Below are 14,339 nucleotides of genomic sequence, written 5' to 3'. Positions count from 1 at the left end.
TTCTGTCAATATGTTATGATCATTGCTGTATGAATGATACACCACCAGAGAGAATCCATGTACACTATTAAAAACCTTTGCCAGATGCATAAGTGTGTGAAAGGTACATGTGACATCATTTCTGTTTTAATAGGCTTGTGCTCCCTTATATCATTGGAGAACCCTTAAAGATAGCCCTGAGAAAGATCCCGTTGGCACCTGCTATGTAGCAATTCAGAACTTCAGTGCCTATGCTGAATATTCACCTTGTCGCAACAGTAAGTATGAATAGGAACAAACTCGTGTTGGAGGAATTAATTGATACTGCACTCCATCCTTTCAGTCTTCACACAGTCTTGGTTGAACGATTACTTTATGGCATCATGGCACTGGATGTGTGTTTAAAGAAAAATTGACGTTAAATTACACGCCTGCACTTGGATGCTTTATTGTGTAATTGAAAGAGGAGAAATTAAGTCAATTAAGCTTATGCAGTTATAGTGATGAGATATAATTGGTTCAATTTAAATGGCTTTAAAATGTAGCAAACTGATTTAGATAAGAACCAGACAGCGTTTTAAAGCAATTATTCATGCTTATGTTGAGTATAAATCTCTCATCAGAAGATCACCATCTGAAGACCAGACCCTGCACAGAAACACACAAGCCTGTATTACCATTCATGCCAATATCATCCACAATAGCTCATTTATGAAGGACTTGCAGCATGGAAAAAACGTTAGCACTGCTGTTTCACACTCTGTGATATTCTGAGGATGCTGCAGCCATCTCTGGGCCTTAATTCTTGAGGAATAAGGAAAACCTGTATGTGTATTTAGAACCACATTCCCTTACCTAGAAGTCTGCAGAAAACGGCACACAGTAGATTACGACATCCTGTTCATCCTGTTCAGCATCCTATGTCTAAGTGTTTATGATGAGTACTAATACCCTCATTACCTCAATGCTCCAAATTATTAAAATCAACATGAAGTATCCAGTGACTTCACTGAGCTTTGGACTGGGCCAGGGTTGCAGCAGCTTCTGCACTCACAGATCAGAGAATTGTTCTTTCAATTCTCTGAAGGTAACGTGTAAGAGCAAATATGATGGGCACCTGTCCCTTCCAGGGGAAACCCTCACAGCCAGGCTATGGTGTTGGTCAGTTCAGCTGAGTTGGGTAGCTGTTTAGGGCTGCATGTGCTAGCCAGTAGCACGAGAAGTCTGAGTGTGGTTCTTTGTCACAGTCCCCCTTGTACAGAGACCCTGCTACTGCAGCTAGCATTCTTGCAATGTGCACATGGGCTAATTTCAAAACACACCTTTTAACTGTTTCTCTACTGCAAACTCTGATCCTGCCTTCTCTCATGCGTTATTTTTCTAAGAAAATAAGAGGCATTTTATAGAAAAAGTAGATGCTTACTTCACATAATTAGAAGGTCTCTTTCCTGTGAAGTTCTAGAGACAGCATCATATCATGTAGCTACTAGATTTTCCTGACATCTGACAGATGCCTGATAATGTGGCCTGATAATGCTTTCCATGGCCTACCAGAAAATCTGGACACCTGTAGCAACGTGAGACATTTCCATGTACATTCAGTGTTACTCTGTGGCTTTCCTTTTCTCACATTATAGTATAGTTCTAAACTGAGTTGTACTAAGTCTTTCCTTTAAAGCCTAATCCTTGTTCCTGGATGAATGGGTACAGAAAGAGCTGAATCTGTAAGAAGTAATGACCATCAGATCTGTTTCATGTATTTCTGAGGTCTCACTGGTGCTTTGCCAAAGGTTTATGCCATTTGAAGAGAGAGTTCAAGTAGCCATTCCTGCTCTCAGTTTCCCAATCCTGCAGACTTCCAGCACTCCAGCACTCATAGAAAAGCCTAAAATACATGTCAACCCAATTTGTAAAATTGTATAAGAATTTGGAGACTAGAAATAAAAATGGGCAGCAGCAGGAAAGATGTTTCTGTGTGTACAAACATGCATCCAGTGCTACATTACATTCCAGTGCTCATTGAAGCCCTTTTCCCTTGACATAGAACAGATCAGCTGCATGCTGTCCAAACACTGACACATGCTGACCCATCCACTATGTTGCCATTTTTTGAGAATGCCTTAGTACACACATACTTTTGTGTTTATGGCAGAGCAGACTGCGGTGACCATTCCAGGATTTCTTGTTGAGTTGTTTTATATCTCCAGGCAAGTTCAAACAGATAGTTGTTGCAAGGGTTGTTCCTTGGCCATGAGAAGAGAAAGTCCCAATTAACTGGTCCAGTCTTTCAAAAATCTTCACAAGGGGGCTGCATGTTCAGGGTCCTGTAGAAGGTCTTGATATGCTCTGCTTCTTCTAATACATGTCTTTTCACATATTTTTGTAGTTTTGCATTTACAGCCTTACAGTTCCAGGGGTGTGTAGGCTGTTCTCCGTATGCACTGTGAAATCAGTAAAATGCTTCTATCTTCACGATTGCAGGCAATGCAGATCCCGAAGGACAAGGCTTTTGTCAAGCAGGTTTCAGCTTAGATTTTTACAAGGTGAGATTCTGCTTGTGAAATACTCTTACCAAATGTAATTCTGACATATCCCCAGTGTTTAAGTGCTGTCTTAGTGATCAAGAGTTTATCTCCGTGCTGTCGCATATGGGAAGTTTTGTGTAGTTGTTGTAAGCCCTTTCTTCCTTAACATGCCTCAAATTTTGTGGCTTCATTAGTAAAAGAAATATTGCACTCAACACCCTTTTATCTGTTTGCACTCAAATTATTTCATCACCAGGACCCCACAAAACTTTGATCATTGCCATTGTTTCTGGTGTTCTGCAGCTACATTGATATTCACATAATTAATAGAGGAGTAAAGACCTCACTGTAGGACAGACAAAAGTGTATTTCTTTATAAAGCATTACTGTTGCTTCACTGAATGTGAAGACCCACCTTTATGTGGACTGTGTTTCTTTAGAATGCTACGTTAGGGCTAAAATGCAGCTTTCGCTGAAGTGAAGATGTGTCAGGTGATCTTAACTTTAAGTGTGGATTTTCCCACACAACCATACACTTACATCCTTTCCTTGAAATTCTCATATTCTTTTTCTCATTTAAACTGTTTTTCCCATGCATGCTTAGTTTTGGTAGGTTCTTTTCTTGTGTAACTTTATTAAATTCTGCTTTTTTGTAGAATGGAGACCTGATAGTAGGAGGGCCTGGTAGTTTTTATTGGCAAGGTATGTTCATCTGGCTGGTTAACTTGACCTAAGAAGTGAAGCAGAAAGTATTGTGGAAAATGTTGTTCTAGATTTCCATTATTTTCTCAATTTAAGATAACCAGTCTCTGGCCTGTTTTTCAACAAATGTAAATCAGAAGAATTGCTTAACAAGCAACTGAGCATAAAAATAAGTCAGGGAAAGTTCAGAATGTAGGTTGTATGAGGAGCAGAATAAATAGAAATAACCAGTAGAGATACTGGCATTTTAGCACATTTGTCATTTAACTAATAAGCTGGCATTCTCCCTAGAAATACTGCAATTTTAAAAATACTTAATATTTTTACAGTAATAGTAATATTTTCAAAGTTTTTGTTACTGTTTGTTTCTGAATGCAACCTTGATTGCTATCTGCATACATTTTTAGTTTATTTGTGGCATCACTGTAGTTTCCAAGGTGTAGTTTCTTACATAGATAAAAACTGAAGTGGTTTTGGTAAAGAGGGTGTTTTTGCTTTAACCTGTTTTGACATGTATGATATAGCTGATTACCCAGACTCTGCCTACCAGCTTGCCAGGTGCCAGCCTCACTGATGTGTGGTTTTGCACTGCTGTTAAAGGAGGAAGATCTAGTTGATGATGATGATAGGGAATTCATAGCTTTGAATTCTCCACTGAGAATTGCTTCCATCAGTCCACTACATTTGGACTGTACGACATCAAAAGGTAGCTGAGCCTGAAAATGCTTGACTACAGTTTGAATCAGCACTTTGAAATGTGTCAGGAAATATTTTTGGGATGGTTCAGTGGAGTCTCAGGGCCTTCTGTTGATTTATGTGTACTCTTGTAACTTCTAGAGTAATAATGGAGAAAGACTGAGAGAAGATGTCTACTCTTTGCACCTGTGCTGTATTATCCCTTGTAACTCTGTCCTGATGTTCTGCTGGCCTTGCTTTGTAGAGAGTGGCTGTCCTTTATGTTCCTTTCATTTATCAAGTTGTTTGAATCCAGGTCAAGTAATCACTGCAAGTGTAGCGGATATCATTGCCAATTATTCCTTCAAGGATATTCTGAGGAAACTGACACGAGAGAAGCAGACAGGAGTGGCACCACCCTCATATGACGACAACTACATGGGTAAGCTAAGCAATCTGTCAGTTAGCAACATGGTCTAAATACATGGAGCTTATGTAAATGTGAAAACAAGCCCTAAATTACTAATGTCCCAGTTGTGAGATAATTAAACATGTTTTGCCTTAAGCACAACAGCAAATCAGTAGCATGCTAGTTAATTCAGTGGGATTGTGAACACTCTTAAAATTATGTACAGCAGCAGGGTTTGAAAGTTGAGATCTTCAATGGCTCATTAGGGTTCTTAAGCAGAACTAAAAAGTTTACCATTTATATTTTGTCTCATTCCAAAATGATGGATTGAATTTAAAGTAATTAAAGACTATTTCAATATTTAATAGGTAATATTGGGTACTGCTGCATTTTGTACAGTACTGCACAAATACTCATTTTATTCTCACTGCTGTTGAAAAATATAATTGAAGGAAACAATAACAAAAGTCAATTTGAATATATTATGTAATAAATAGGAAAAAGGCTCTTTATATAGTAGTACTGATCTCTAAGAATTTGCATGATATTCATGTGTCTCTGCATGTGAGATGGATTTTTCTTCACATAATTTAAGAAAATACACAGTGGACATTGAAGGCAAAGATGCATCCCTTGCACTCCAAGGGATAGATGTAGACTGAAGGACAGTAGATATAGATTAGATAATAGGAAGAAATTCTTTACGGTGAGGGTGTTGAGGCCCTGGCACAGGTTGCCCAGAGAATCAGACATCAGACCTCCTGTTAATTTATTCATAATAATGTGATAAATAATTATCCCTTTTTTCTACACAGTTTCTAATGTTAGAAAACTTGCATTCTCATGATCAGATGAACTGATAAATCTGATTGTCCCGGCATATTTTTTTTAAAGAATGGTTTATCAAGTGCTTTAGTTGTAATTTATCTTTAAACAGGGTACTCAGTGGCTGCTGGGGAATTTACTGGAGATTCTGAACAAGGTAAGAAGCTATATACTTGAATGAAAACCATATGGCTGTGCACCTATTAAATTCCTGATTTTGGGTCTCTACACAGAAACGTACCTTTTATGCATTTGAAACACTGGCGGGACTCAAACTACCCATGCCCAGTATTCTGAGAGGCAAGTCTTTCCTTTGAAGCTATAGCACAAGAGCAGAATTTGAGTAACCCAGGAGTCTGTCTGTGTTACAGCATCATGTCCATGCATCTGTTCAGCAGTTAGAGCTCTGACAGCATGGTAGGTGGAGCTGCCCAGGCCCACCTAATTTAACCAGTTTGGTGACTGGTAGTAACAAGTAGAGCCAACAGTGCCATCCTGTATGGTCCTTTAGTCCACATGCACGTTACTGACCTGCAGAGAGGCTGCTGTCCCCCAGCATCTGGCTGGACAGATGCAGTGTGGCTTGGAAATGTCCATGTATGCTGAAAGTACATTTCTGGCTGCCACTTAAACATCACAGCCCAAGCTAGGAGATAACATTCATCTGGACAAAAACATCTGTCTAAACCAGCATGCTAGCTCTTGTTGGTGAAAGCAGCTATTGGCTTTGTGAAAGTTTCCTTAGTTCCAGTCCATGTGCCTTGAGGATGGGGTGCCTGGAGGGATTTGTTAGCTGACCCTTTTCATGTGTTATATTTTCCTGCACAGGCATAATGCAGTAAGAACAAGTTAGCTGTGCTCTTGCTCCTACCTCAAGCCTTATATGTAACAGCAAAAGCAGAATAATTTAATTGCCTGGGCTTAATGGAAGAGAAAATGTTCTGCAGGAAGATGAAGTGTTCAATTAGTCCCTTGAATTAGGAAAAGCTGAATGCACATGAATATAGATGTTGAAATACAGAATTATGCCTAAGAATTTGAAAGGTTCTTGGATCAAGTAAGTTTGATACAGGACATATTCAGAATAATTTGCATTTAGAAAGCAACTGTCAACTTCACAAAGAACCAGACATCTCACTGACTTAATAGTATTGCTTAAAAACATCACCACTGTGAAACGTTCACCTGAAATGTTTCATGATCTGTAAAATACCACCTTCTAGGACTGTGCCTTCATGATTTGATAATGTGCATGGAAGAACAGGTTTTAACCAGAATTACAGTTTTTTTAATTTTTTTTTTAATCTGCAGAATATAAACACATAATTTAGAATGCTGCTCAAGCACAGAGGTTCAAGTTGTTCCCTCTGGCAAAAGGTGGCACAGGGTATTTATTAATTTCATATGACCAGGGAAAACCGTCCTGGCAGATGGTGGCTCCAGTAACAGCTCTGCAATTCCCTAAAGACAAATTCAGAGCAATCTATCCTCAGGGGCTAGGATTAGCAGCAGTAGTTCCTAGAACACCAATCAGGCTTTAACTAAATACCAACAATACTTAAACCTTGCTTAATTGATGTGCTGAACTCACAGACACAGACTGTAGGCTGTGACTTTGCTTTCCCCCCCCATTTTTTTCCACTAACTGTTTAATATTTCACCATTGAACAGAACTGCATCCTAGAAGGCAGTTAAGTCCCATGTTTCATGTTCGTGTTCAATGGATTCCTCCAACGACACTCACAAAAATGTCCTTGCACTGCTTTTAGATAGGCTCTGCAGAACTTGTTGATGCTTTTCATGGCATCAAGCCAAATAACAGATGAGACAAATTGTTGTGCAGCCAGAAAGGAAGGGATGTTTTTAAGGTCAGTCATGTTTAGCTTGTATAATCTAGTGTGTGACAGCACAACTAATTTGAGTTCCATCAATCCACAGCAATCAGGTACTTTACTGTACTGCGTTATGCTAAGTAATGCTGGGCAGAAAGAGATCTTTGCATGAGTGTTAAGATGTAATATTTCATGCACTAAGTTGCACTGAACAGATAATCTTATGGATTAATGTCTTGAAGTGATTTGCAGGTGTCTCTGATAGAGATAACAAACAAAGATCCTAAGAGTTATGTCAAGGAAGAATTTAAGTGGCCTGGGAGGGATGTTGCGTGCACCAGATAGTTTAACCAGTTCATTGTTGACCATTTATCTTTTCAGAGCTGGTTGCCGGAGTCCCAAGGGGAGCACAGAACTTTGGCTATGTATGTACTGGTCCCACTTTTTATGCTTTTATAGTGAGAATGCAGTTAGACATTTGGAACATTAAAGTCTATGTTATATTTTCTTTTTGATCCTAAACTTTCTAGTTGGAGAGAACTGCCATTGACTTTCACCCAGCTGAGCTGAAATGCCTTACTGGTTTGGGCTTTCAGCATTAAGCACGTAGTCCTTTCTGAAGTTTATTTTAAACAGCCATTTGCAAGGATGTTTGAGTAGGACTAGTATCACTATACCCACTGAGTGTTATCAGACCCAAGCTTACCCATAGGTTAGCATAGTTCATGTACAGTAATGCTGTGTCCACAGTGGAGAGAAGTCCAAGTTTAGATTAGTTTTACCCAGTGTTTATTTTCAGTGCCCTAAGTATATACACTGAAAACCAGATGCAAAGAGTCATGAGATGCAGTTAGAAGTGAAAAAAATAAAATAAAATATGTGTGGATACATCTTTTACTTCAGGAAAAAAAAGTTTCAGAACTAACCTGGCTGGGACACAGAGATCGCAGACACAGAGACCATCTCTAGTTGTGACTCTGGAACTTACCATTTTTCAGAGGAAAGTTGTGTGTGGGTGTAGGTGTATATACGTATGTATGTATATGTGTCTTTGTGTTTTAACCAAAGTTCATATTTTTGTGCATACTAATGTAGTTACTGATTAGTAAACACAATGTGATTTGCTGCTGTTTGCAGTGTCCAGTAAGGAAGAAAAATAATCTTTTCCCCATTTTATTAATGGGGGATTTAAAATCTTAGTGATTTGTTCAAGATCATACAGGAAAACTGTTGAAATAATATTTTTCTTTCTTAGCCACTTGGACCATCCTTCAGTGTGTCAAACTGGTCTGTGGTGATGTTACACTTTAGCGTCTCCATTTGTGCTTGAAACTTTACATATTTTTCTGTTACCAGGTCTCAATTATTAATTCTTCAGACTTGACCTTCATCCAGAACTTCACTGGGGAGCAGGTAATGTCAATCAACTACATAATAAAGTATTGATATGTTTTTATTAACATAGTTTCAAGAATATCTAAAATACTTTTTAGAATTAATAACCATAGAAACAAAGAGGATTATCAGTAAAACCTTTTTAAAAATTGATGTTTGATATGAAAGCCTATCTGTTGTTTTTTATTTCCAGATGGCGTCTTATTTTGGGTACACTGTTGCAGTATCTGATGTTAACAATGATGGGTAGGTTACCAAATATATTCAGCTCCACTGAACATTCATAGAAGCAATGCCTGATGCTTATTAGTGAACACAGGCTTTCAGGTGCTTCGTACCTCAAAACGCTTCTCTTGGCTTCTCTGCTTTTCTAATTGTACTCGTTCACATAGACTTATTCTTGTGCAAGCACAGTGGTACAAGTATTTGCAAGCATAGTTTCAGTGAGTTCATCTTCCTGAATATTTATTGAAAGGAGTGTGGCAGAGCAGGAATGTCTAAAGTCGTAGGAAACAGATTGAGGTACAAGAACAGTGACTGAACAGTGGTAGCTGCTGCGGGAACAGATAGGTGAAGGTCAAACATTCTTTCTCGCATTCTCAAAAGCAGGTAAGTCTTCTCACGTGTGTACCATCCATAGCCTCACTTTTAAAAGCTTTCCAGTATAATCAGCACCTCATTGAAGCACTGCCTGGCTTGCCATCCATTTTCACCACCCAGAGGACCCAGAAGTGTCTGTGGCCCATAGCTGTGATAACAGGCATTGGTACTTGTCTGAGGGAGAATGCTGGTCAGCTCCCAGGGTCCCACCCAAGACACTCTGGGATTTCAGGACCTGACAAACAAAACACTTGTGAACTTTGCAAGTCTGATTAAATGCTTTAGAATATCAGGACTTTAGTAAGTGAATACTGATACTAGCTTTCTTGCAAGGAGATAAAGATCCCTGAATCTCAGAGCCATGGAAGTCTGCCCAAAAGTGAGTCAGGATTATATTTAGATAAGCGGCATATTGCAAAATGTCTCAGATGTGGCTATTTCATATTATTATTACTGTGATTATTTTTTCTTTGGTATTTAAACACAGTGCATTAAATAATTTCTCTGGGCTAAATCATTGCTTGTTGTCAACGACTAGTGACCCCTTAAAGAGTGAGGGATACCAGAAAAGAGTAATAAGGTGGTAAATTGTTATTGTAGTTCCAAAATAAAACAACAACAAAATAAGTTTCAACAGTTTCTATCATGGCTTCACAGTACTTATAAAATCTTTCCAAATTTCTGAGGTGAAATTCTGTCATAATACCACAGCTTTTGAAAAGTCCTGTTTTTATGGTCCACAGAATTAGGATGAGTTTAGTCTTACCGTAATGCTTTACTAATGGGAAAGGGTGGAGAAACATTGATCTAAATTACAATAGACACTCATCAGGTTTTTTTCAGGGAACTTGCTATTTAACTTCTCACTGAACCAAGCTATTTCCTGTGCAGGTTATTTCCTTTGAACCACAGGGTTACTTGCAGGTCTCATATCTTCTGTGTACCTCTAAGACCACAGTTTATGTCAATAATATAATCAAGCTGCTGGTGAGGCATGTGTGGTCTCCCAGTCTATATCTTAAAAGAAATCTAATGACTCCCTCTGAGATCCAAACATCCCACAGAAAACAAAACACAAAAAGCTTTACTTGATAAACATGTCTGATTAGATATGTAGTCTGTCCTTGCTGGTTTGCACATATAGTTGATAGAAATATTTATATAAAAGGGAGAGTAAAACAGAAGGGGGAAAAAAAAAGCAAAAGGGAAATGACCACTTCAGAGTCACCTGGGGTCTTTGTGCAGCTAAGGCTGAAGGCGGCAATGATCAGCTTATCTGCATGAGAAATCTGATAAAGTTATATGCTGAAAAGATTAATAGAAATGATGCTGTGCTGGAGTAAGACTGAAGGCATGGCTCAAAGGTTAGGCTCATCCTAAGAAGAAAGCTCTGTGGACCTATACTCTAGAAGTTATACAGGTGTTCCAGAGTGACTCTTGCAGTTTTATTTGCGCCACATAAGGGTTGTGGGGAGAACAGGGAAACTGCGGATATTGTTTGAACTACAGTTTAGTAGCCCACTGTTAATAATGAGAAATACACAATGAAACTTAACAAATGAAGTGTTGCCATCAATTTACAGATTACATTCCTAGTAAAGAGGAAAAAAGAGAACACTTTCAATTTAGTCTGAAACAGTCCAATAAAAATAGTGAAATAAACTGTTTACTGGTCTTTTATTTGGCCTATATCAAAGCTTCCCATAGTTACACTTTGACCTCTTGACATTTCCCATACTCCTGCTTTTTATTACTCTGCAGGATACAAAGGAACTGCACACGGTCTCAGCAGGTGGTCAGCCTGTGCTTTTTACAGACTTTTTTATGAGAAGGGAAGCAATCCTGGCTGGTTACCTTTCTGTGCTGGAACAAAAATAAATACACAGTTTATGTTAACTGTAACATCTTAGTCCAGTAATGAAAGAAATCTGATGAACCAGTTCAAAATACCACTCCACACTGAGCTACGCTTCATGATTTAATATTACTGTCCAGGGGCTTTCACATTGCTCTTACAGCCTTTTAAAAGAGACCACATCAAGCTGAATTGGGGTCAGAACTCCAATTTTGTAAATATAAACACCTAAAATTTAAAAATCAGTTGAAATCTCCTCCTTCACAAAACCCACAAATAGTTCTAATCACATAGGTGCTTATAACCCAACAAGTGACTCCTCTTGACTGATGTTTAAATACTTAAACTGTGGGAGCTGGAAAGTAAAACTGACTGTAAAGCATGGGAACAGCAATTGCATGTTTATTACCCACTTGGAGAGAAAACAGAAATAAGCAAAGGAGGATCAGAGGGAGCAGGGTAGCTGAAGAATCCTTTCTCTCTGGCTATAGTACATTGATGTGTCAGTAAAATTTTAAAAAAACATCCCACCCCCTAAAAAAACAAAACTCGCCTCAAAGTCCTAGCACTACCTGAGGGAGAACTTCTTCTTGCAGAGGACTTGCTGAAGCTTGCCTTGACCTACAATGCTTAGCACTGTCAGAGAAGTGGGGAAAGCAAGAGGGTGAAGAAAGAAAGGTTTTGGTGTGGGTAGGACCTGGAGGGAAGACAAACTAAGTGCTCTGAATATTCCAGGTAACTGCTGCCTGTAACCTGTATAGGGATAGGTCAGTGTAGTTTAGAGGTCTGCCTTCCTCTCATCTTTCCCTCAGCATATCAGAAAATCAGCCATCTTAACTACTGGATTCTGGTCCCTGCTCCCTGGACTGTTCTTGCATTTTATACAGTCATTGTCATTTGTCTTAACAAAGTAGATTTTTTTCCAGAAAAATAAGCTTCCAGCACTTTCAGCTTAGATGCTCTGATCTCTACACAACAATTTCCAGCTCCTGTCTGCTTGCTTTCTGTCTTACCTGGTGAATCTTGTATTCTGGGTTAGGCTTCTGCTTCGAGAGTTTTAGGCCACTGTGGGTAATATATAGTCTCCCTCTCTCCTTTCACTATTTTAGACAGTCTTGATACTGCTCTATAGACCAGACTTACAAAGGTATCTAGGTATCTACTATTTCACATCGATGTACTGGGAGCTTTCTGTCTCTGAATTCTTTGGTTCCTTAAAAACAATCTTCCCGTAGTCTTACAACTCTTCATCAGTAAAATACTAATTGGAGCCAAGTTCATTTTTTACTTTATGGTTTAGACAATACATAACACCCGTGGTGCCCCAGAATATCTGGACTGTGATGTAATAAAGTAATAATTGATGATAGTGATACTGCGTAATGATTTTAGTACATGGCAAATGTAAAATAACTTGTAAAAAACAAAAAAGAGCATTCATAAACTGTTTTTATTGTTGCTGTTGTTTCATGGCAACCATTTCAACTGACATTCTGTCCCAGTCACTAACATCTGCCATTAGTAGAGGAGGACTTTTGATATTTAGTTTGGAAGGAAAATGCCACCTTTGATGTCAAGTCAGCATCTGCTTCCTTCCTTTTTTAGTTATTCATTCCATGGGGTAAAATCTGACATATAAAGAATAAAACAATTGTACAAAAGTGACCTGGCACTTTGAATTATGGTTTCCTTTATGGAAACATACTATAAAACTTGATAGAAAAGCATTTCTCAAAGTACTTTGTAACAATTTATAGAATGTGTAAGTTGTACAATGTTATTAAAACGCTTCTAGATGAGATAATCTGTACTAAATTCTATGGTGTATATCTTAGAACCGTAGTATATATCTATGGCAAAGTAGTAGCTGAGCTAATCCTAAATCATATGATGCTTTTTCTCAGGATTGGGAAAAACAAAGCAGTGCAATTTCACTAATTGGTTTACTAATGGGTAAAGTCTTTGTGAAAACATCACCACTGGGAATAAGATGAATTGAGAGTAGGAGTTTTCTACAAGTTTTAAAATGTTTGAACAAAGTTTCGTCTTAGAACAAGATAATATGTTTTGCAAATTAAAATTCTGGGATCAAGTAGTACTAGTTGTTTACAATAACAGAGTTCCTTAATATGGATGACCAGTGTGTCCACTGAATATTATGGCTATTGTCCTATTAGTTTCTGCAGTCTTGAGCAACCTTCAGAAATTAATCTGATGCTGCCATTTCATATCTCAGAACAATCTGTTAAGACTATTTCTGCTTGTCACATGGTTATCAATTTTGCTTCCGTTTATTCTTTACTGTCTGGTCAAGGGCCTATTTTCCCCAGCTAAACAAATGTTGGTAACGTGTTTCAAAACATCCCCATTTAGAACAACAACGTGCAAAATATCCTTTGATTAGTCTGTCTTCTTTCAGTGATTCTTCTTGGGGTAGCAAAATGGACAGAAGGACTTTTCCCTCTAAACCTCATGTTTCTGTGATTTTATTATGTTCTTTCTCTTTAATATTTAATACAGTAAATTACATGTACCTAGTATTCAACTGAAGTTTTTTCAGAAATAAAGCTTTGGCTTTGCCTTGCAGCTTCCATTTGAATTAGTGCTGATGCATTCTCTGTTCATTGATGCTCTATCTGTGTTTCTTGTGTATTACTTCAAAAATCTGCTGGAAAGTGCCAGTTTGTGTTCCGTTGCTCACTTACTGATGTATACTTTTTAAAAGCTTTTATATTTTTACTGAAATCAGAAGGATAGATCTATACAGAATTTGCCCTAGTAACACAAATCCCCTCTGAGTTAAATTCCTGCCTTGTGGATCATTAGCTTTGTCTACTGCAGACATAAATTGAAGTCCAATAAATTCCATTTAAACCTAAAAAGAAGTGTTTTTGCTGTGAGGGTGGTCAAACACTAGCAACAGTTGCCCAGGGTGGTTTTGGAGTCTCCATTTATGGAGATACTAAAAACTGGAGTGGGCATGGCCCTGGGCATCCTTCCCTAGTTGACCATACTTTGACCGAATGTCTGTAGTAGAACTCCAGAAGTGCTTTCTGATCTCAGTTACTCTGTAACACTGTAATTACCATGTTTCCTGTTTAACAACTGCATGAACTGTGTTGATTACCCTCAGTCTCTCAGTGACACTGGTTTTCATTTGACTGTTCTAGTCTAGATGATATCCTAGTCGGTGCCCCTCTCTTTATGGAACGAGAATTTGAAAGCAAGCCTAAAGAAGTTGGGCAAGTTTATCTCTACCTGCAAGAAAGTGCCTTCCTCTTCAGAGATGCACAAATTCTGACAGGCACTGAAGTGTTTGGTAGATTTGGCAGCGCAATCACGCACCTTGGAGACCTCAATCAAGATGGATATAATGGTAATTTTTTAGATAATAAAGTAATATGCATCTCTGTATAACACTGAAATTAAAAATAGCTAAGCAGCATATATGAAGTGTCTGTACAGTGCCTGAAAAAGGCTTTTTAGCATGTAACTGCCTTTGAAAGTCACGAGAATTACGAGATGCCAGTCATAGAGCTCTG

General features: G+C 38.3%; 1 protein-coding gene across 1 annotated transcript in view; it reads left to right on the top strand.

The window, feature by feature from the left end:
* ITGA8 (integrin subunit alpha 8) overlaps positions 1 to 14,339 on the top strand; it is a gene marked incomplete at both ends in the record, with an annotated part of 102,609 nt that overhangs the window by 13,829 nt on the left and 74,441 nt on the right. Inside the window, 9 exons of the mRNA XM_084280496.1 lie at positions 134 to 257; positions 2,461 to 2,522; positions 3,161 to 3,206; positions 4,198 to 4,323; positions 5,228 to 5,272; positions 7,329 to 7,372; positions 8,304 to 8,360; positions 8,536 to 8,588; positions 13,968 to 14,173. Of these exons, the coding sequence (XP_084136622.1) occupies positions 134 to 257; positions 2,461 to 2,522; positions 3,161 to 3,206; positions 4,198 to 4,323; positions 5,228 to 5,272; positions 7,329 to 7,372; positions 8,304 to 8,360; positions 8,536 to 8,588; positions 13,968 to 14,173 (763 nt within the window). The remainder of the gene's footprint in view (positions 1 to 133; positions 258 to 2,460; positions 2,523 to 3,160; positions 3,207 to 4,197; positions 4,324 to 5,227; positions 5,273 to 7,328; positions 7,373 to 8,303; positions 8,361 to 8,535; positions 8,589 to 13,967; positions 14,174 to 14,339) is intronic.

Source organism: Gallinula chloropus (genome assembly GCF_964237585.1).
Source record: "Gallinula chloropus genome assembly, chromosome: 2".
NCBI classification, from domain to species: Eukaryota; Metazoa; Chordata; class Aves; order Gruiformes; family Rallidae; genus Gallinula; species Gallinula chloropus.
The sequence above is the reverse complement of the archived record's forward strand: the minus strand, read 5'-3'. Positions and strand labels throughout refer to the sequence as shown.